The sequence below is a fragment of the Condylura cristata genome, unplaced genomic scaffold, assembly GCF_000260355.1.
Source record: "Condylura cristata isolate star-nosed mole 26May11 unplaced genomic scaffold, ConCri1.0 scaffold00002, whole genome shotgun sequence".
In the NCBI taxonomy this organism is placed as follows: domain Eukaryota; kingdom Metazoa; phylum Chordata; class Mammalia; order Eulipotyphla; family Talpidae; genus Condylura; species Condylura cristata.
This window is the reverse complement of record NW_004567103.1, coordinates 86814788-86837706: the sequence shown is the minus strand read 5'-3', so window position 1 is coordinate 86837706 and position 22919 is coordinate 86814788. Positions and strand designations below refer to the sequence as shown.

At 56.3% G+C, this 22919-nt stretch overlaps 1 protein-coding gene across 1 annotated transcript in view; it reads left to right on the top strand.

The window, feature by feature from the left end:
• The window catches only part of BIN1 (bridging integrator 1), a 54078-nt gene that overhangs the window by 20944 nt on the left and 10215 nt on the right, over positions 1-22919 (top strand). The window contains 9 exon segments of the mRNA XM_012727101.1: positions 6594-6674; positions 12324-12378; positions 12604-12698; positions 13145-13240; positions 14122-14229; positions 15059-15151; positions 18760-18845; positions 18993-19068; positions 20243-20329. Coding sequence (XP_012582555.1) covers positions 6594-6674; positions 12324-12378; positions 12604-12698; positions 13145-13240; positions 14122-14229; positions 15059-15151; positions 18760-18845; positions 18993-19068; positions 20243-20329 — 777 coding nt within the window.

The window sequence follows — 22919 nt, the reverse complement described above, 5'->3', positions numbered from 1 at the left end:
ATTTATTTATTTATGGGTACAGAACTGGGTACAGGCCATAGGTGCAGGTATAGTGAGAGGATTCACCACACACAGAGCAGGGAGCAGAACAGGCAGATCAACGAAGTACACTGCTGAGGGGAGCAGTGGGCGGGTCAGGAGAAGTCTGCCGGATCACCTCGGGGCAGGCGGGGATCGAACTCATGTGGAAGTGGCTTTAGCTTCTTAGTGCTGTGCTTTAATCTGCTGCACCACCAGGAAGGGCCTGAACCAAACTATTTTTACAAAGAGAAGGAAATAAAACAAATGTGGCCTAGTGGGTTACAGTTGAGTAGAGAGTGGGTGGCTGTTTATTGTCCTTTTAGCTAGTTCTGAGGTATATATTTTAAAGAAAGAAGCTGGGCTGGGGTTTATACAACCTGGCCTGAGCAAGGTAGAGTTGAGGGGTCATCTCCTTTTTCCCTCCTGCTCTCGGGTCAGTGTTGTTGAGGCCTTGCCCGCTCAGCCCCTCAGTTACTGCAGGGCCTAGGGACAGGCTCAGACCATGTTTCTGTAGGAGTCCATCACGGGGCCACAGAACAGCTGCAGCATCCTGACAGGAGGAACATGAGGACAGGTCTTCGCTGACCCTAGCTGTGCAGGAGAGAGGCTGCAGGTGGAGGTGGCCAGGGGATACTCAGAGAGAGAAAGCCTTGGGCAGTGAGCCAGAAACCCAGAGGCCCAGCAGAATGGGCCATCCTGGCCTATCTGCCTGAGGGAGGCATCAGGCCTTTAGCCTGATTTCAGAGGCCCCTTCTCATGTTTCTCTCTTGGGGTGACTCCCTCAGAAGAGGGACCCCCTGTGTGTGATGAGAGGTCATGGGAAACCTGATCATCTGCCTGTCTGCCTGCCTCAGTCTGTCTGAGCTGTGAGGACGCGCATCCTGTCTCTGGGGGCCACTCTTGCGCCCCCCCCCAACCGCAGGCCCCACTGGGAGGAAGAGGTGAGGAGATAACGCCCAGTCACTGGGCTGCTCAGTCCACAACCAGCGCTGATGGAGGTCGGGCAGGTGCCTGAAGAAATGATCAAGAAGGTGAAGCTGGGTGGCATTGTCGGGGGGGTTGGGGGGAGTGGGATGATGCCCCCAGGTGTGTCTGAGAGTGACTGAGTATGGGTGTGGATTAGGGGTGCTGGGACAAGCTGAGTGAGGAGTGGGTGCGTCCCCATTCCTGCTGGGCATGAGTGATTCCTCCTGAGTAGCTATGCTGGGGTGCTGCCAGCTGCTAGAAAAGACCCTGGCTTTCCTACCTGACCCCGATCCAGGAACCAGGACTGACTGGGAACGGAGGCTCTGAACCCAGTAGTGCTTCTGTCCTAGGCCGCTGGGCTCAGCTCTTCTCCCTAGCCTTGATTTCTTGCTGTTTCAATGTGGATATGTGCCCCATTAATTCAGGGGGCCAGGTTACTCCCTGGGAAGAGGGGGTCCTCCCCAAGTGGGGATTTATTGGAGCACAGGACTCTGGTCTCAGTAGCCCATCCAATGTCACCCCAGCAGCTGAGCAGACTGTTTTTACATGTTCTGCCCTGAGGGCTGGACCGGCTTGGAGACTGCAAGGCCTAGATGTCATTCCAAAACCTCATCTGGTTTTGGAACTTGGGAACAGCTCAAGGCTCATTCCTGACTCTTAGACCTTAGGCTGTGTGGCCTGATTTATCTTTGCTCATCTGCCGTCTGTCACAGGCATGCAAAGACTCTGTGTGAGTGTGGTGGCAAAGACTCTGTGTGAGTGTGGTGGCGTTTGCGCTGAGCTTCCCAGCTCAAGCAAGTCTGGCCCCAGGGGATTTTCTGTGCTTTGGTGACTGTGGGACACAGCTGTGCTCCGTGGACTTGCCTGTCCCCCAGAGCCTTTGGCCAGAGAAAGAGAGGAGAGAGCTCCCGTGGGGTTTAGGCCTATCTAGGCCTCGGTGCTCTGAGCTGTGAGAAATGCCACAGCTGGGAGGCTGGGGAAGGGCTTCCTCCTTTGCAGTACCCCGCCATAGGAAGTGCGCCTGAGGTCTGTTGGGCTGTGGTACCTGGGGCAGTCATGTGTGTGTGTGTGGGGGGGGAGGAGGGCCCTCCCACCAGGCAGGGAGGGGCAAGCTGGTGCCAGTTCACAGCCCAGGCCCAGAGGCCCAACTGTGGCTGTTTTCAGGCAGGCTTTTCTTGTCACCAGCCCCTCTTTTCTCTCCCCTGCCCTGAATGGTCCCTTCTGGAGCCCTTCACTCCTATCTGGCCCAGTTGAGGATGTGCTGAGAGGAACGGGGTGGCACTGATGAGGCTCTCTGGCCTGCTGAACCTCCCCATGCCTATGCCTGTGTCCCTGTCTCCTGTCACCTCATCATAAAGGCTCTCTTACAAAGGGGGACGAGGTGACAAGTGTGTGATGAGTGCCACACAGCTCATCTTCTCTCCGACCCACAAGCCTCTGTCCAGGAGCAGAGTCCTGACCCTCAGGGGGGTATGCAAGTCCCTCGGAAGGGATTCCCTGAGTCTCTCCCGGGCTCCAGAGCCTCCCTGCTGTCTTCAGTGGTCTGACCCCACTAACCATGTGCTTGATGGATGGTGCGCCTGTGTCCCCAAAACCAGTGACCCCACCCTGTCCCTCTCAGTGAGTGGGAGCTCTGCGTAGGCGCGTGTTCCAGGGGAAGCCCAGAGAGAGCAGCCTTGGAGCCTCTGAGTGGGGACGGGAACAGATCTGGGCATGGCTGAACAACTTTTAGGAGGCAGGGGTGGGGAGCGGTTGGGGTCTGGGCACCCCAGCCAACAGGTGAAAGTCCCCTCCCGCTGTGGCTGGCACATTTCAGAAGTCCCAAGTATGTGGGTGGGAAACAAAGCCAGTGAGGCTGTGGGTTTTTTTTAAAGATTTGTTAATTTATGCATGCAGAATTAGGGTATAGGCCAGAGGTGCAGGGGCAGTGAGAGGATTCACCAGAGACAGAGTGGGGAGCAGAACAGGCAGATGGATGAAGTACACACTGCTGAGGGGAGCAACGGGCGGGTCAGGAGAGATCTGCTGCACCATGTGGTCACCTCCTGGGCGGGGATCAAACTCATGCTGAAGTGGCTTTAGCTTCTTAGTGCTGTGTTTTAACCTGCTGCGCCACCAGGGAGGGCCCAGCTATGGGTTTTTTACTGAACAGAATTTTGTCTTGTCTTGGGCCAGGCAGTGCCCAGTTTGTTTTTCCCTCCAGCGGCCACACCCAGAGTTCCATGAGGATGGGGCTCTAGGCTTCCAGCCATTCTTTCCTCATCTATGAAGTAGTCTTAGGCACAATAGGATTAAATGAGGCCCAGGCCAGCGTGCACTCCTTGGTGGCCCCTGAGCCCTGCCATGCTGCGGTTACAGTTGTTCCTCCCGTGCCAGAGGTGGGCACAGAGGTGTGGAGTGGTTAGACAGTGTGAGGCCACACATCAGAGCCTGCCCTGCTTCTCAAGCTGGCCACCTCCCCACTCCCTACACAGCTTCTTCAGGGCCAGGATCCATCAGAGGGGGCCTGGTTACCCTAGACCAGAGCTCAGATGAACACGACTGCCTGTTCAAATCCTAATTCTAATGGCTACTTCTCAAGCCAGCTTCCTGTGAGTCAAGCTCTGTACTTTCTGTTCATGAATGTCCCATCTTGTTTAAGAGGATTGGGGTATTCTCCTCAGATTACATCTCTGTCCTCAAGGCCCATGGCTCAGATGTGGGCCCTAAGAACAGCTATGCCTGTCCTGTGCTGGATCTGGGGACACAGGAAGGCTGGGCAGTGTCTTCACCTCAGAGGTTCATGTGGCTGGGTTAGGGCTGAGGTAGCACTGGGACACGCAGCATAGCACTGAGGAGGCCCTAGCCCCTTTATGATACAGAGTGGTCAGAGAGGAGGAAAAGTGCAAGGCAGATTCACAGGGTGGTGTCATCTGAGCAAGGTTTTGCAGGATGAATAGGAGCTTGTTGTGTGGGCATACATGCTGTACATGTACATACAGTGTGTATGTACACCGGACTTAGGTCTAGCATCTTGGGATGCATTCGTGACCTGGAGTGAAGCTCTGAAGCCTTTTGAGGGGACCGCTGTTTCTTGACTACCAACTATGGCCACATGTTTTACAGGCATGACATTACGGTGGGTTAATGACAAATAAAAGTTTTAAGGTGGGCTAATTAATGCTTTCCTCATTTTCCAGACAAGGCACTTGATGCTCAGAGAGTAAGAGTTCCCTTTCTCGGGGGTCTCTGCTTGGTGTGGTCTCACCTGGTGGCTTCTACTTTCTGAGCCAAGCACACAGCTGTGTATGGGAAGTGGGCTGGGTGTGAGTGTTGGGGCCTTGGAGTCCTTATGGCAGGGCAGGGACTGGGGCCTCTTTGCCCATGGGGTGCCTGTCCTTGGGGAGACAGAGAGGCTGGGGGTGGTGGACAGGACCACTTCCCTGGTCTAGAGGCCGGCTGGACCCTGATCTTGCTTGCTGGAAGCGTCTGGTTCACGCTGCTGGTCCCTTCAGACATCTGGAAGTTCTTTCCCACTTGGTGGTCCATTTCTGTAGGGGCTGTGGGACAGACATATGATAGGGGACAGTCATCTACCCCAGCTCAGTGTTGAGTGGGTCAGGCACATCCCAGCTGCACCCCGTTTCCGCAGGACTGGATGGATAGGCCTTCCAATGGAAACGGGGGAGCCTGTGGATCGTGGAAAGTGCTGATGTTCTTGCTAATGTTTCTGTTTTGCGTTTCTTCCCTCGCCTCAGTGTCAGCTGTGGTTTCCTGCTACTTGTCTGGTTAACTTTGTCCTGATTCATCATGCACAAAGTTGTTAGTGGGCCACTTCCAATACCCATCTCTGTCCTCCTGACACTCTCGCCCTCCCTCACCATCCTCTGACCTCCAATAGCCCTGAACTATTCAAAATTCCCAGCTTATGCACCCCGTTTCTCTGCTCTCTTCTTGGCTGTAAGCTAAGCTCCCTTCTGCTACCACTTCGTCCAGGAAGTACCCCCACTGAACAGGCTCTTCAGCCTGGGAACCAGAGTCCTCTGTACTTGCTCCGTCTTAGCACTGGGTCTAGCCCTGCTTGACCTTTGCTGCCTCGGCAGACACGTCCAGGGCTGTGTGCAGAGCAAGAGATTGGTGAGAGGACTTAAGGCACTGTGTGGTGAGGAAGGCTGAGGGTTAACTGCACTTGCTGTGGCTCCTGGGTCAGTCTGAGAACGGCCAGTTGGGTTCAGTCCAGAACTGGACATCCCTCAGTCCAGGAACCCGGCCTGCGTCCTGGGTGGGCGAAGCTGGTGTTCCTGGCAGTGTGGCCCATTTGAGGGTCTTGGAAGGGAGGACTTGACTGAGGGGGCCTACTAGCTAGCCTTGGATGGCTGCAAGACCGGTCCCCTGCTTCCCTGCTCCCGGGGGCCACGTCTGGTTCTTGATTTTGCACTGGGCACAGTTTTTTGTGGCTCCACCTACCACCTCCACCTTCTACCATTTATCCACTTCATTCTTGTTAGGTTTTGGCCACTGCCTCTGTTGAACATCTCGGACTTGTCCTCTCTGCCCCCAGTGGAGACACCTGCCCAGGACTGCCGATGGAGTCTTGGTCTCTGCTCCCTACACCCCCTGCAAAACCCAGCCCCATCTCTGCTCACCATCCCCTCGCTCTCATTTTTCTCTTTCCCTGCTCTGCTACCATTGCCCTCCCCCATCCTGGCCTGCTTATTTTGCCTCCCCACCTCCCAGTCATAGAACACTCTGGGATTCAAGGGAGCAGGAGCTAAGAGGAAATCCGGGAAACCCTTGGGGCTTCCTCTGGTCAGGGCTTCCTCACAGTCCCTGATTCAGCTCCCTCTTTTTCTAGGTCTCCCTCTCTGCCTTTCCCTACCCTGCCCTCCTCTCCATCTCCACCCCACCCCCCACCCCCATACACAACTGAGGAGGAACAGCTGTGACTCACCACAGGGGAGTCCGCCTCCGCCTCAGAGATTAAGAGTAGGCCTTGACTGTGAGCCTGCGTGCATGTATGTGTGTGTACGCACACGTCTGCTGGATGGTGGAGGAGGGAGCAGGTGGCTGAGTGGCTCAGACTGGGAGCTGACTCCCAGTGACGGGAGCAGCCCGACCACCTTCTGTTCCGGCTCTCCATGCCCTCCATTCTGCAAGCTGGGGTGTGGGGGTGGGGATGTGTGGTTACTTCTCACTTCAGGGGCTGCCCTGCTCCTCTCTCTGGTATTCTTTAACCTGGTCCCAGGAAATGGAGTCATGTGGGGAGATGGGGCCATCCCTACCTGCCCTTCATGCCCACTTTCAGCCACCAGGGTGTAGCTCCCAGGGTGTGAGGTGAGCTCAGCATAGAGTGCTGTCTTTGATGCCCCCTCCTCCTGGTTTTGGTTGGTACAGCAAGCCTGCCCCAAGCTCCTCCTGACCTAGGATGAGTCCTGGGTGGAAGGTGGGGGATTTAAGACCCAGAAGGTTCAGCTCTGCTGGTGGGAATCACAGCATGCTCCCATTGCCCTGTGCTGGTGATAGTGGCCATGGGTTCCCCAGGCTGACCGGTGGTATTAGTGACTGGGCATTCTCGGTTTGGCCACTTCCTTAAAATAACACTTGTCCCTTCTCTCTCTGCCTTGCAGGTCCTCCAGAAACTAGGAAAGGCGGATGAGACAAAAGATGAGCAGTTTGAACAGTGTGTCCAGAATTTCAACAAGCAGCTGGTAAGTATGGGTGCTCTTGGCCTTAGGGAGTTTGTAAAAATGGAAATGTGGCTGCCAGGTGGAAAGTGTCAAGAGCTGGATCTGTGGAGTCAGGGAGCTTGGAGGAGGGGATCCATACAGACTGCTGAGATCACGGAAGACTTCCTGGAGGAGGGAGCACTGACACTGTGTATGATCCATGGGAAGGGGGGTGGGAAGACTTAGGGCCTATTAAGTAGGATGGAGTGGGGAATGACAGGGTGAAGGTTGGGTGGGATCAGGCACAGACTTTGGCCAGACTTTGGCTATTAAGGCAAGTGGGAGTAACTGAAGCTTTTGAGGAGAGTGGCATCTGCAGGGTTTCATGCGAGCAGACTGGGTTTGATGTAGGCACCCGCTGATCTCCGTGCCTGGCTGTGTGGCAGGCTGCAGGCTGAGCCATCTGTAGCTTCCTTGCAGACTTCTTCCAACAACCCATAGGCAGCTGGTATTATTGTTCTACTTTTACAGAGCAAGTAATTGGGCCTCAGAGAAGTTGGGTGATTTGTTGGCCATCAAGTGCTATGAGTAGTTTCAGACTCATACTTGTCTGGTTCTAAAGATTGTAAGTGATTCCTTTTTCTTTCTTCTTTTTTTATTTTAGAGATTTATTTATTTATACATACAGAACTGGGGTACAAGTCAGAGGTGTGGGGGGGGGAGGAGGGATGAGAGGATTCAACAGAGACAGAGAGGCGAGCGGAACAGGCAGATAGATTGAAATACACTGCTGAGGGGAGCAGCGGGCGGGTCAGGAGAGGTCTGCCACGCCATGTGGGTTGCCTCTGGGGCCGGGGATCAAACTTATGCTGCAGTGGTGGCGAAAACTTCATAGTGTTGTGCTTTATGTGGCTGTTGCGCCACCAGGGAGGGCCGACTGTCAGTGATTCTAAGGAAACTCTTACTTTATAGGCCAGGCCTGGGCAGCCTGGGGGTAGCAGTTAGAGATGAGAGGGACTTTCTGACTCAAGGACTCTGACTACCCGGACTGTGTTCTCCATGGAACTGTTCCCCCACAGATCTACTAGGTCCAGAATTAGCCACTTCGTTGTTGGCTGTGCATAAGGGCAGTAGAAGGGGAATGTCGCTGGAGATTCTCCCCTCCCTGGGAGGGCAAGTGAGCAGGAAGAAGGGGAACCTAGGCCATGACTCTGTGGCTTCTGAGGCCTGCCACAGTGAGCCACAGATGGGGATGGAGGCCTGAAGAGGCCACAAGGAATGGGGAGTGAGGTCAGGGTTTGAGCTCCACTAGGAAAGGAGTTGGGGGCTCCCTGTGGGGGAACTGGAAAGGCCAGGCCTCTTCCTCCTACTCCCTCTTCATGGCTGAAGCCTTGGAAAGCACTGGAAGCCCCACCAACAAACAGCTCTGTAGAGGGAACAACACTGGGGGTTCCCAGGCAGGGCCCTGGGACTGAGAAATCCTGGGGCCCTGAGAATGGGAGCCTTTGGTAGACGGCCCCAGGGTCAAATCCATCCTCACCTCCAGAGCTGCTCCACTGAGGCGCATGAAAGGACAGAGCTGTGGCTGTGTCTCCCAGGCCAGTAGTGGAAGTGCTTGAAGACCAGGAAGGTGCCACGACATGATTTACTGTCTCTGCTCTGGACAAGCCCCTCTCGAGCCCCTCCCCGTGGGTCTGTTTTCTTAGCTGCAGAATGGATGCTTGGATAAGAAACCTAGTGTCCCAGCAGCCCCTGGGGCATGATCCCCTATTCACGAACCCCTCCCTCAGGTTTTATGTAGCCTGCCCTGAAGGCCTTAGAGGGGTCACCGTTCCTTGACCACCTGCTATGGACCAGGCAACCCATGTCTTTTACAGACTGGAGCCTTGTATCCTGAGGAGCGTAGTCTCTATTTTACAGATGGAGTCTCTGAGGTTCAGCAAGGCTGAACTCGGCCAAGGCTGCACTGCTGATGTGGGGTGGCTTGTGGGTTTTTATCCAGGTTTGTCACTCTGAGGTTTCCTCTGGAGCTAAGCTCTGCTCCTGGGGTAACTGACTAGACTGGGGAGAGCTGCAGTCCTCAGGTTGGCATGCGTGGCTGACCCCAGAGCCAACTGGGCTATTTGGTAGAAGGCGAGGAAAGGGTTGATCTGGAGTGGAGGCTTTTGGGGACCTGGCCCCAGAGCCACAGCCAGAGCATTCCCTCCCGCCCCACCCCTCATTTGTCCCTCAGAGTCACCCTCTCCGGGGCCTTGGCTCTGGGCAAAGAGTCACTCGCTGGTCTGGGGCTAAAGATAGCTAGTCCTGGCGACGGCCCAGTGGACATGGAGATCGCATGAGCCTGGGCCCCTGGCCACCCACAGGTTGGGTGGGGTAGCTGGCATTTTAGGGGCCAAGGGTAGGAGCAGGAGTTGGCCTATCTGAGGACTCATTTGAGGGGGTGCGGGTAAACTTCCCTCTTGGGGGTTAAGGCAGTTATGGATTTGACTGTGGCCTAAGTGTGTAGGGGTCAGGGTTTAGAAGGCTGTGAGAATCACTGTTTTATGAGGGAGGGAGTAAATCAGGGAGCTGCAATGGGCCTGGCCTCACTGGCCAGCCGGTAGGGCATGGGGACCCTAGGAAAGGCAGAATGAAGGCTGGACTTGGGGAGGCCGGAAAGCTAAGGGTTCTTCCATGTTGTGAACATTAAGCACAGAGGCCTAGCACTGATCAGGGAGAAGGAGGGCAGGGAATTTGTTGTTCAAGGAAGGGAATTTCCTACCCCTTCCTGACCCTAGGACAGAGTGAAAGTCCCCTGCTGTCACCTCCACCTGGTGTGTGTGGTCCCTACAGTCCTGCTAGACTCTAGTCACTGTGCCCTGCCCTGTGTCTCTGCACTGAGACACCCCAGGCCACCTGCAAACCTAGGCAGGCTTTGGGGTCCTCCTGGTGGGCTGAGTGCCCTCCTCAGGCTGCCTCTTGTCCCTGAGGCCCACCCAATGGGCTTCCTATTGAGAAAAGAGCCTCTGGGTCTGACTGCAGAGGGGCGATAGTGGGGTTCACACCAGAGGGGCTGTCTCTGGGGGAGGCGGGGGCTGGGTGTTTTTGCTATTAGCAGAGTGATGTCAGAGGAGGCAGGGACATGACACCCTGTGGAAGGGGACACAGTGGGGACATGGGGCACTGGCTGAGTCACCCCGTGAGCTGCACTAGGTGTCTGTCTGCTATCAGCTGGCTGTGGCCCTTCCAGATTCCTGAGCCTGGAGCCTGGAGAGCAAGCTGAGGGGGCCATGGCTCCAGGCCTTATCTTTTGCCTGCTGCTCCGTAAGGAGTGTATTAGAGCCCCAGGAAGCCCCAGAGTTGTCTCTCAGATGTCCTGTTTGGGGGCCAAGGGAGCCCATTTGGAATGGAACACACATATGCTGTGTTGGCTGGCCCGCAGCTGCCCTGCATGAGGCCCAGGTGGGGGAGGGCTGTGTCAAACCCTGGGGCCCATGGGGGAGCTCGGGCCTAGGCCCAGCTGCAGCTGCACCCGGGAGGCAGAGCCCTGGGCAGCCCCTGGCACGCCTGAGCCCAGCACGTCTGCTCACAGCGTGGCCTTGTTAGGCAGCACAAGGGGCCCTGGTACAGCCTGAAGCTGGGCAGGCGGCCTACCAGGGAGGCCCTTTCCTAGGAGGTTAGGATGGACAGGCGCTGATGGAGGTGGGGAGGGGAGTGAGCTGGGGAAGCTTGGCAGGAGAGAAGCTGTATCTGGAAGGGTCAGTGACATCAGATGAATACAATAGCATCGCATCACATCACTGTTTTATCTTTATCTCTCCCAACAAAGCATTTCTTTGTTCATGCTAGGGAGGGGTATCAAGAGTGGTGTGACCCTTCCTCATTTCCAAGGCCACAGAATCCAAGTTTGACTCCCTGACAGAATTCCAAAGATGTTTGAATGCTGTGGTTGGCCTTTAGTCTTTGATCTTGAATCAGCATGTCTCAGACTTCATAGCTCATATGAATAATAATATGTGGCCGGGACTGTATACTCTACTCCACAGAGGGTATTTTCCCCTCTTCAGCCTTTTTACAATTGTGCAGTATTTTATTTGTTGCCTACCATCCTCCTGGCCCATGTCTGTCGCATGAAAGCTGTCACGGTAACAAATAGGCAGAATTGCGTGTGTTTCTGGGACTCCCCAGTGACCCATTCATCCAACTGGGGCGGGAGCCCTAGACCTTGCGGACTCTCACCAGCTCTCCCCCTCTCTGTGACACTGGGGAAGACACTGAACCACCTGTTTGTCAGGTGGGGGTGGGGGTGTCGAGAAGGCATGCACCGGAAATGCTGGCCCCAGCCCGAAGTGCTGGGAGGACATCAGGGGAGGGCAGGTCTGGGCTCCCAGCAGGGAGGGTTGGAGTAGAGAGCAGGAGAGGTTGGAGGATGCTGGGAATGAGCCTGGAAGTAAGGGCACGTCACTGCTTGTGCTGGCAGGGGTGAGCACCCCCTTCTGCAGGAACTCCAGGCAGACCAGGCTGGTGTTCTGCAGGGGCACCTGGTCTCTGAGTCTGTGACTGGCTGCGGAGCCCAGGTCTGCACACCTCCACAAGGACAGGGAGCGTCCAGGAGGCCAGCCTCTTGCACTGCTGCCCATGGCCTTTGGAAAACCTGCTCTTCTGCCCTTCTCTGCTCCGCTCATGGTCTTCAGCATCACTGGTCTCCAGAGGCCAGGCTGCGAGGCTCCAGGCCCAGCCTGGCTTGCTGAGCGCCGTGCTGTGCTGGGAACTGTGTGGGCCCCCCATGTACTTTTGCTAGTAGTTTGCTAGGGGTGGGTCATTCAGATGACAGATGAGGAGAATGAGGCTCAGAGAGGTTCAGGAACTGTGGCTAGTAAGGGGTGAAGTTGGGTCTAAGTGGCTCTAAAGCCTGCCCTTGTTTCTCCCTCTTTTCAAGTGGCTTCTGGGAACGTTAGCAGTTCACTGTTCCCAGATGTCACCTGCTGGCCTCAGCCTGTTCACCCTTCCATCTGCTCAGTTTTCCTGCCCCTGTTCCTGTGGCATTGAGGAGATGCAGGTATCTCCACCTTCCGCTAGTCCCCTTTCCAGCATGGGGGGCCTTCCATATCTGGCTTCTTCCTCCCTACATCAGTCTTCTCCTAATCCTTCTTCTCAGCTGGGCCTGTGTCCTGAGAGTCCTGCCGTGACCTGGGTGTCCTGAGCTTCCCCACACCCACTGCGCCTTCCCTCGCAGGGGTGTCTCCCAGCAGGTTAGACTGAGTGTCCTCCCTCAGGACCCTCTGTACCCTGCTAGAGGCTTGCTCCGGGCCTTTCCTGGCAGCAGAGTGGCTGGTCTCATGTACCAACTAAGCTTTTGGAACAAGGTGCTGGGTGTCACTGCCATCCCCAGCTGGTGTTGGTCCTGTCCAGAGCAGAGGGGTCTCTCTCTTCATGTCATCCTTACAGGGCTGGGACTAGCTTGGAGGACACAGGGGCTGGCAAGCACAGGCTGGGTGTCCCTCTAGGCATAGGGCTGCAGAGGCCAGGGTGAGGCTGAGAACACAGTTTATGCCACAGGTGTCTAGCCAGAGAGGAGCCAAGTTCCAGGTGGGCCCAGGAGCGCTCACACGGCGTCACTGGTCTCGGTGCTCTCCATGTGGGCCTGCAGGAAGGACAGGGTCGGGATGGGCTGCCTGCTGACCCTCATTGTGTCCTGCCTTTCTCTTGCAGACTGAGGGCACGAGGCTGCAGAAGGATCTCCGGACCTACCTGGCCTCTGTCAAGGGTAAGGGGCAGGCAGGGCTTCCTGGGGTCAAGTGAGGGCCTTCCTCATGTGGAGTGATGAAGCTGGGGAGGGAGAGGCCACAGCATCAATGAGGAGAGGCAACGATTCAGTGGTGACCCACACACCTCCTGGGCCTTTGGGGGTCAGGGGACAAACATGTTCAACAACCCCCGACTCCCCCAGTACCCCATGGCTCTGGCTGCAGTGTGTCCCTTCTGTCTGCAGCCATGCATGAGGCCTCCAAGAAACTGAACGAGTGTCTGCAAGAGGTATACGAGCCTGACTGGCCGGGCAGGGATGAAGCCAACAAGATCGCAGAGGTGAGCATGGCCAGGTGGCCTGGCCCATCGTGCCTGTCCTGGCCTCTGGAACAAGCCTTTCTGACTTTCCTCTTCAGTGTGCCCACTTCACTGCGCCTACTCTGAGGGTCACGGTTCTCTTCTGACACACCCTATCCCTCATACAGAGAAGAGGAAAGGAACTTGGGCTGGTCCTCACCTCCGACTCTCGCATCACTCAGGAACCTACCCTCTTAAGACCCCACCTGCCATGGGCTGACCTTGACCCTCACAGTCAAGTGGGAGAGGCAATAGCTTCGGAATTTGTACCCCCATTTTACAGATGAGGAAACTGATTCTAAGAAGCTGCTGAGCCACTAAGTGATAGGGGTGGGGTGGAACCCCCCAGGTCCACCAGGGAGGCGAGAGCTGGGGTTGGGGTGGCCCAACTCCCTGGCGACACACTCACATACTCTTACCTCCTGCAGAACAATGACCTGCTCTGGCTGGATTACCACCAGAAGCTGGTGGACCAGGCGCTGCTGACCATGGACACATACCTGGGCCAGTTCCCAGACATCAAGGTGAGATGTGCTCTTTTCCAGCCGCCCTGCTCTGGCCTGGCAGCCTGTGAGGGGATGCTGGAGAGGAGTGGGGTGCACAGACACCACTGTGACTGCCCTGAAGGCTGGCCCCCCTCCCCTGGCATCTCCTCTCCTGAACCAACACTGCTCTGTGCCTTTCTGAGCTGGGTGCTTTGAACTCTGTACCTTGGGTCTCCAGGCTGTAGACAAAGACCCCATGGTGTGCGGGGGTGCCTACGTCACTGCATGTGGAGTGCCCGCACATTCGAATCAGGTATATAAGAGGATGTGCGTGCCCAAAGGTGCCTGGTATTCATCTGTGTACCTGGAATTGTGTGCTTAACTCTGATCTAGGTGTATTTGTTTATGTGTGTTCAAAAACCAGTTGCAATGGAGTGAGGGGAATTGGGTGCTCAGGTAATTGGAAGCAGAGGTGACCAGGTGGTGAGTGTCATGCTAGACCTGATCTCTGGGTTATGCTACGTGCTGGCTGCTGGGCTACTGTCCAGTTTCCAGGCTGTGTAGAAGGCGGGCTGATCCTGGTGGCCCTGGAGAGAGAGGCCCAGGGTCCAGGAGCCGTCTTCAAGGAGCTGAGGGCCGGGCCAGGGAAGCAACCAGCTTGGCCCGTGGCCACTGACAAATGGCTTGTATAGCAAGGAAGTGGTCTGACCTCTGGAAAAAAAGGGCACAGGGCCTGGGAGACGTGAGCTCCGCCACCAGGAGGTCCGAGCAACACTGTCCAGAGCATGCGTTCCAAGGACCTGTTGAGCCTGGGAGCTGGGTGCTGGTCCATCCAGCGCTCCTCCTACAGCCCAGCGTCTCTGGGCCCAGCTGGGGGTGCCAGGCCCTGTTCAGCACCCTGTCCTGTATCTGTCCCCCAGTCGCGCATTGCCAAGAGAGGACGGAAGCTGGTGGACTATGACAGTGCACGGCACCACTTTGAGTCCCTCCAAACTGCCAAAAAGAAGGATGAAGCCAAAATTGCCAAGGTAAGGGCTGGGGGGGCTGGGAGGGAAGGTGTCAGGGAGATGGGCAGGGAGCGGTGGGTGCTTACAGCCACCAGGAAGACGTCCTCCTGCGCTGTACTCACCAGCCCCTCTCCCTCCTGGGTTCTCCCTGCTTCCCTGTCGGGGCTTGGCTCTTAATAGCAGGTTCCAACCTGGGGCTAGCTCAGCTCCCTGAGCTGGGGGGGGAGGGGTAGGGGTGGGTGAGTGAAAGGGCCCCGTGAGTGGCCGGTGAAGGCCCACTTCCTCCTACCTATGGTGCCTGCCCTGGCCCTGGGCCCCTCTGCGCCACTCTGAAGCCACTTTCCAGAAAGAAAACAGGCCTGGCTTGGGTTTCCCTGGAAGGGCCCCGCCCGCCTGGCACACATTGAGTGGAATTCCGTCACGGGATCCTGGTTCATATGTGACCCTGACTCTGCTGGAACAAGTCTGGGGGTTGGTGAGAGGAGGGGGTGTGTACCGGCCATGTTTCTGCATATGGCGGAGGCCGAGGGTGGGTGTCCCTCCCCACCTCACCCGGACAGGACTCTGCTTGCGAGCCCCTCAACCCCTGCTAATGATTCTCACATTTTGCTTTGCAGTTGGAGTTCACCCCTTTCTGCCCGTGCTTGGGGTTTCGTTTCCCTTATTCTCTCAACCTCAAGGCACCTTTATCGGCTGTGGGGGGCTGGCTTCCTGGAGGGGCGGCCAGCTTGTCTGTCACTGCGTTTGGGATGTCTGCACTTGGTGTTTAATATCTGTGTCTCTGTTTCTCTCTCCCCGTCTCCCTCCTGTCTCTCCACTCTCCTTTGCCTTGACCTCCCCCACCCCCCAGCCTGTCTCGCTGCTTGAGAAAGCCGCCCCCCAGTGGTGCCAAGGCAAACTGCAGGCTCATCTCGTAGCTCAAACTAACCTGCTCCGAAATCAGGTGACACTGGCTTCTAACCTTGCACGTGCTGGCGCCTTCTGGTCTGTCATCCTGTCTGCCCAGCTGCCCTGCACTGCCCTGGGCTGGAGAGGGCGGGGGAGGGTTGGGCCCCTTTCCTGGGTCTGGCTATTTTCAAATGCTCCTACTTCAGAGGAGACCTGAGGTCAAATGCTGGAGGTGATGAGACTGGGGCTCTGGCTCACGAGGGTGGGTCCTGATCTTGTTGTGGAGACAAGGGGGAGCCATTTTCCCCTCTGCCTCTCCTGTGAGGAATGTGAGGTCCCTAGGTTACTGACCTGAGGGTGGTGGAGAAAAGGGGGTGTGTGCTGGCCATGTCCTGCAAATGGTGGAGACCTGAGCCTTCTGACATGTGTGAGCTTACTGAGGAGACAAACCTGTGCAGAGGCAGGCTGTCCTGCCTGGGCTTCCCCAGCCTGTGTGTGGCTGAGCTGGGCTCACTCCGCAGGCTCAAGCCTTGCCTCGTTATCCTAATTCCCCTGCCCAGGGCTCCAGATAGTTGGGAAGTCCCTGTCATGGTTGTCAGACTCTTGGTGACCCTTGGGACCTATGGGCCCCCTGGTCCCCCCAGAGATGCTGGTGGGCTCTTTAGTCTGGCTGGTTTGCTGAGAAGTTAGGCTTAGAGGCTTGACTTTTTAGGAATTTCATGGAGAGCAAACAGTCTGGTCCACAGTGGTTCCAGAGGGCTTGCTGGAGGAGATTCTTTGTATAAAACCCAAACATTCCTGCTGCCCTGGCAAAATTTGACTCTTCTCAGTCCCTGCTCCTGGGATGGGTGGGATCCTGGGCCAGGGTGGTTAGGAGCCACTGGGTACAGAGGACTTGGAGAGGTGGCCTCGTGGGTTTCTGTCCAGTGCAAATGATGTGACTCCAGCACCCCTTCATAGTTCCGGGGAGGGGGCTGGCTAGAGACCTGACCTAGGAGGTTGGGTTTCTCTCTGGGCAGCTGCCCCATTTTCCTGGGCTGCCTCCTGATTTCATCATCTTCAATACACATGTATCAAATGCCTGTGATGTGGAGAATGCTGGGCTCTGCACTGGCCTGGGGCCCAACTTCTTACCTGACCTGCTGCCTGATTTCTTTCAGGCCAAAGCTGTGGGCTGACTTTGGAAGCACTGAGCTGTTGACAGCTTCACCCTGAAGTTGGGGTGACCATGGTCTCGGGGAGATGGCCTGGGGAGCCTTGGGAGGTAGAGAAGGAGCTAGGGGGCTGGAATGGACTGTCCTGGAACAGAGTTCAGGTTTTCAACTACAGAGGGCATGGAGCCAGTGATGGGGCTTCTGCATGCTATTCTTGAAACGGGCTTGGCAGAAGGGGTGAACATTTTAGTGGGGCCTGTGGCTGCTTTTGGTCTCCTGGGAGAGTGTGGCTGGGGATCCTGCTGGAAAGACTCCAGACCTCCACTCTGGGGGCACGGCAGGGGAGGCTGAGGTATCGCATCCTCTCTGTGGATGTTAGGCAGAAGTCTTTTGCCTTTGGCCGAATCGGCTTTCCCACTTGGATCTAATGTTTATTTGAACACATCCTCCTTCTGCCCCTCCCCTGCCTCATGCCTGCCTCCTGGGGGGCGGCCAGATGCCTTCGGGGTTCCCATGAGCAGCTGGCTAGCTGTGAGCTGCCACCTGGGGCTGGCCCACTAGCTGGTTTGGCCTTGCAGACTTGTGAGACCACTCTCACTCAAACCTATTCTCTTTAAGTGTCCCTGAGCTGCTCCTCACCCTTGCCACGGTTTCCCCCCTCCCTGCAGGGCCGTAGGGGGCTGCTGTGGGCTGAGCAGACTGGCTCTGTCTGCTCTCTGTGGCCATCAGCATACAGTGGAGACTCGAGCCCTGTAGTCACCTTTACAATGCTCCTCTCTCCCCACCACCACGTGGTTCTGAGGGCCAGAATCATGAGGATGGGACCCGCAGGGTAAAAGGACCCAGGCCCTCACTCCCAGGAGTCCTACAATGGAGTCACCTGCCCGGAGCAGCACTCCTGGGAAGGTGAACGGGGCTTGGCACACAGCCTAGCTGCCGAGCTGTGTGTGCTTCGCTTGGGGAGTTGACACCAGCATTACGGCTGCGGCTGAGTCCTCATTGAGAGGCGGCTTTTGTGGGTACAAGCTGGCGTGCTCAGGGTGGGTTCCCGGGGGGCGTGGGACTCGAGGCAGCCTGTGGATGGTGGTGGGCAGGGGACTGTGTAACAGCGCAAGGTGCTTAGCTAGCCTGGTTGGCGTCACTCATTTTGGGCTTTGTGCACTGCCCGTCATAATTTCTGGGCTGCCCAGAGAGGTAAGGCAGGATGGCCAGCCTTGGTCTGGATGTACGCCGTGTCTGTTCATTCCCAGAGTGGCCAAGCTCCAATGTCTAGAGATATTACTTGGTCGTCGTCCCCCCCCCCCCCCCAATTCTCCCTTTAACTCCACCCATGCCTTCCCAGAGGGTGTTTAGATGAAATTTAAAAGTTATGCAAAAGAGCTCTCAGTAAGTTCCAACAATTTGATTGTAGCCTCTGTCCCCTCCTGTCCTGCCCCAGACTCCCAGGCCGGCCTGGGACTTGAAGGGGAGAGGGGCCAAAGGGCCGATCCTGCCCTGAAGCTGGAAGGGACGGCTGGGTAGACTCTGGAGGCATCACATGCTGTGTGGCAATTTCGGGGTTCCAGCCAGTCGGCTGGCTGCCTTCGCCAGAGGCCTGAGAATGTGAGGCTGCTGGTGGGAAGCTTTCTCCTGGGCAGGGCCTGCTACGTTCCTGGGCTGTGACTCAGACTGAATCCCATCGCCCTCTGAGTCACCGTTTCCAGCAGTGCCCTCCCAAATGAGCCAGCAAAGCCCCTTCTCCGCGGGGGGCGATGAGTCACGGCCACCCTGCGCCCGCGCTCCGCCTTCAGGGGGCGCTGCTGCTTTCTTCCACTCCAGCTCTGCAGTGGGGCGTTGGCGCCACCGCCTGGTGGGTGTGAGCTGGGAGCGCCTGTCGCCCTGGGAAGGAGGAGATGGAAGACCCGGAGGGGCCTCAGCAGGGCTCCACCTGTCCAGGCCCTGCCCCCTCTGCTCCCCTGACTTTCCCTGCAGGGCTGCAGCCTCTGGCCTCTGATGGCGGCAGGTCACAGGAGCGAGAGGAGTCAGGAGGGGGGCAGGAAAAGACTCGTGGGGGGCAAAATGCAGGCTGTGGCTGAGGTTCAGTTAGAGCTGTCCTGAGCAGGGAGGAAGAACAGCAGGACTAGAAAGCAGGGCAGCAGGCCAGTGCTTCATGAAAATGGATCGGGTTCCCAACTGGCTAGCTCTGGGGTCCCAGCCCCCACCTCGGGTTGTTCCCTACTCACCCCTTGCCCACTGCAGGGCCAGAGAGGGGCCCTATCTTTTTTGGCTGTGGCTCTGTCCTGCTCTTCCTGAGCCATCCCGTGGGCCTGGCTGCAGGGGCCCAGAGGCCTCATGGGGATGCCCACCTAGGATGTCCGCCATGTCCAGTTCAGCCCCGTCGTGCCCAGAGCCCTGGGTCCAGGGCATTTGTGGAGCTTGGTGGGGGCAGGCCTTGGGGGTGGGCCCGGCCTGGCCAGGGCTGGCTGGGACAGAGGCCCGGCAGAGGGGAATGACGGGTCCTGCTCCTCAGGCCGAGGAAGAGCTCATCAAAGCCCAGAAGGTCTTTGAGGAGATGAATGTGGATCTGCAGGAGGAGCTCCCGTCCCTGTGGAACAGGTGAGGGCCAGGAGGAGGCGGGGCTGAGTCCCGGTGTGCACCTGCGGTGCCCTGGGCCCTCTCTGACGAGGGTCGAGGTGTGCCAGCATGTGTGGCTTCCCTGGGCTGGCCTCCGTGCTCACGCGTCCCTCTTCCTCCCTCTCACAGTCGTGTAGGCTTCTATGTCAACACATTTCAAAGCATCGCGGGTCTGGAGGAGAACTTCCACAAGGAGATGAGTAAGGTAGGTCCTGCTGACCAGTGGCCCTAGGCCTCTGGGGCCAAGGGCCAGGGTCAGAGGCACAGCGTGGGTGGTCAAGCTCCCTTGTCCCTGCTGGGGTTCAGCACATACCAGTGATGATGGTAACACCCCTTCTGGACCTTGTGAGGAGTCAGCCGGCCCCTGTCCTCAAGGAACTCTGCATCCAGTGTGTTTGGGCTGCTGTTGGCGCCTGGGGAGGCTGTGAGGGGGCCTACAAGTCCAGCCTAGCCTCTCCTTTCAGTATTACTCTGCTGACCTGAACACAGCCAGCACCCCTCAAATTGGACAGGGTTCTTAGGCAGCCTTGGCCAAGGGAGCACTGTCAGGAAATGGTGGTTTCCAAGTTATAGGCAAGCGATAAATAAACTGCTAGAATTATCTCGATTTTGGGTTTTTCTTTCAGTGTTTTGAAACATTGAAGCAGTTCTGCTGTATCTGAAAATTTTAAAAGTTATGCAAAAGGACTCTTCGTAAAGTTCCAATAATGAGATTGTAGTCAGGACAAAGTGATGCAAAGTAGATTTCAAGCACGCCCAGGGCACGAAGAGGGAAAGCCAGCTGGGAGCCTCTCCTGAGTGACCAACCTGAGTGTAGTCGCTGCCTTTAGGTCTTCTCCTTCCTTCCTATTTTTCCTTCTGTTCAATGACTTGAGATAACTTATAAAACATTTATAAAACAAGCAGGTATTTTGAGGAATAAAACAAAGTGGGAGGACAATTCCACCTGAGCTTCCTAGTGGCCGAAGCAAAGAGGAAAGTATTTTCCATATATGCATGGGATAAATCTCTCTCCTGTCTATTCTTTTGGTGAAATCTGTGTCAGTTATAAGGCACCTTGACAAATGACTTTAATGATTAGAGCCAGCAATCAGTTTGCAAAAGCAATTAAAAAAATAATGTTACCTTTATATGGCGTTTTAGAAAATCTCTACAAGTTGAAAGAAGATAGTCCTCAAAAGAGTAACTGTTGTTAGCCAAGTGACACTCTTCCTCTGTTTTTGCAGGTTGGGTGTGCTGGGAGTGAAGAGCTTCCTCATTTTGGGGCAGGGGTACAGGAGAGGGCCTGGGGCAGGGGGATAAGCAGGGAAGTTATTAGGAGAGACTGAGCTTCCTTCCTGGCCTCAGAAGTCCTCACCTCTTTGCTGTCCCTCCTGCAGCTCAACCAGAACCTCAATGACGTGCTGGTCAGCTTGGAGAAGCAGCACGGAAGCAACACCTTCACGGTCAAGGCCCAGCCCAGGTGTGTGTCGCCCACTGCCCTCCCAAGGGCGGTTTGGGGGGGGGGGCTGTCTGGGGAAAGTTCCTGGTGCTCATTGGCTCATACAGGGCTGTGCCAAGGCTCACTGCTGTGGTCCTCCTTGGGTTTGGCCTCTGCCTTGGCCTGCCTAAACTCTGGGAGCAGGGGAGGGTACCCCAACCCTTTCAGCGTGTTCCATTGAGGAAAGAGCTCTCCCTGGGCAGTCTGTGGGTCACCTGAGTTTGGTATTGCTCGTCATCTGTGGAGCAGGAGCATTATGGTCCCTTTACAGCTTGCTCCTGTGAAAACCCATCCCTGGATGGCAGCCTTGTGCACCCTGAGAGGCAACTGTGTTCCTCAGTCCTGTACCTCAGGGCTCCTCCCCCCCACCCCTCACCTAGGAGACCCCTGTTTCCTAGGGGATAATCTGGAGGGAGAAGGGGAAAGACCTGTTCCTTCAGCTATGGCTCGCAGGGAACAATTTCAAGTCTGGGGTCTCCCTGCTTTCTGGCCATGTGCGTGCATTACAGGATGGGGTGGGGAATGCTGTGAACCTGGCCTGTAAAATAAGTGATTGTATTTGCTTCCTGGGGTAACTGAGGTATTACCTAGGGCTACCAAGGCAGGTAATGTTACAGGGGAGAGAGGGGCACCATTGAACCCCCAAACTTCCACCCAATTACAGTAATGAATGGTTTGCTTTCTACCTAAACATAAAATGTATGTGACTGACCAAGGGAGCTCACAGGATGCCCTGGGGGTTGGGAGGGGGAAGGGATAGAATAAATACCAGAAAATGATCTCCTGAGGGGAGGGATGGCCTGTAGGTAACTGAATGCCCAGGAGGGGTGTGAAGAGTGGTGAGCATGGTGAGCCCAGTTTCCCGTGGGTAGGGACTGGTCTTGGGCTGAAGCAGGGGAGTGGCGGCCTCCGTTGTATTACAGTGGCCCATTTTGTGGTCTGCTTGCTTCCTCTCCCAGGGCCCCATATAGGCCAAATGACCCCCACTCCTTGCTTGTGGGCCCCAGAGATTCTGTGGGCTGGGGCACGCACGTCCTGTTTCTAGGCAGCTCCTCTTCTGCTGATTTTCTCAGCCCCAGCACCCTGAAGGTGATGGGGGATCAGGGTGGCTCTGTCCCTTTGCCTCCTCTCATCAGAGGGGTTGTGGCTGAGGGAAGAGAATGGGCAAAAGCCTCCACATCCCGTCCATCCTCACAGAAAGAAAACTAAACTGTTCTCCCGGCTGCGCAGAAAGAAGACCAGGTACCAGCGGTGTGTGCTGCGTGCTTGGGCCCCAGGGTCAGCGCCCTGGCCTGCCCGTGCATGCGCCCAGCGCCCAGCTCCCGGGCGCCACTAACCCCTAACCTGCCTTCCAGAGTGTGGTGCCGCCTGGGCGGGGCCACTGGTGGACAGGGCCGCGGGGTGGCTGGGGTGGTGTGTGTGTGTGTGTGTGTGTGTGTGTGTGTTGGGGGGCAAGGACTACTGGGGTGGGCAGATAGCCAGTGCTCAGGTTAGCATAGTCCTCTGTGCACTGTCTCGTGCCCACTGCGTGTCCATGGGGGAAGGGTCTCTGTGCACGAGGCTGCTGCTTTAGAGTCGTGCATTGAAGGAGACACCTGTTTCATAAAGCTCAGATCCAAGAAAGATGATGTCCTGTGATATATCTCATGTTCTCCCAAAGGCCCCGGGGGACGTGGCTCTACTGAGTTCAATGCCGTAGCTGCTCAATTCCAAATGTGGCCACTGTGACTGAGGAGCTTGCTCTTGCACTTTATTTATTTAGTTTTTTAAAGGTCATTTACTTGTTTATCTATCTATCTATCTGTCTGTCATCCATCCATTCATTCATTCATTTATGTGTATAACAACTTGGGTATAGGCCAGAGGTGCAGGGGGTGAGGATTCACCAGAGACAGAGTGGGAGCAGAGCAAGCAGCTCGAGGAAGAACAGTGCTTAGGGGAGCAGCGGTGGGTCAGAAGAGGCCTGCTGTGCCATGTGGATCATTCCCTGGTGAGGGATTAAATTCCTGTGGCAGTGGCTGGTGGTAGCTTGATAGCGCTGAGACTTTAACCCCTGTGCCACCAGGGGTTAAATGGCTTTGACCAGCCCTGTTCTAGCCCAACTCTTTATGTAAGTACATATATTTTCAATGCAAGGACCTGTCTTCTGTCTTTTTTGCACCCAAGTGACAGATTCTGTGCATCCTTTGCCATTGCCGCTTCTCCCTCTGGGAAGCCACTGCCTGTGCTCATCAGCCTGCTGTGGCCTCTGCTGGCTCTGAGGGAAATCTGGGAGCAAAGGTCTTGTCTGTGCATATGGCAGGGATGTGGGCCCTTGAGCGGCCTGCTGTTAGCCTTCTGGTGTGAATGGGTGACAGGCAGCGAGCTCAGCCAGTGAGGCCTTTGGGGCCTGTGTCCAGACCCTCCTGCTGTGTGACACTGGGGTGAGACTCATTTTGCTCTAGGATGTTTGGCTTCTTCGTGCTGTGAGTCTGGCTCCTCCCAAGCCATGGTGTGAGCGAGTGGCACAGGCCTGCTGGGGACCTGGGGGCTGCATCTCTCCAGCAGGAGTGCTGTCCTGCGCCCATGAGCGCTTC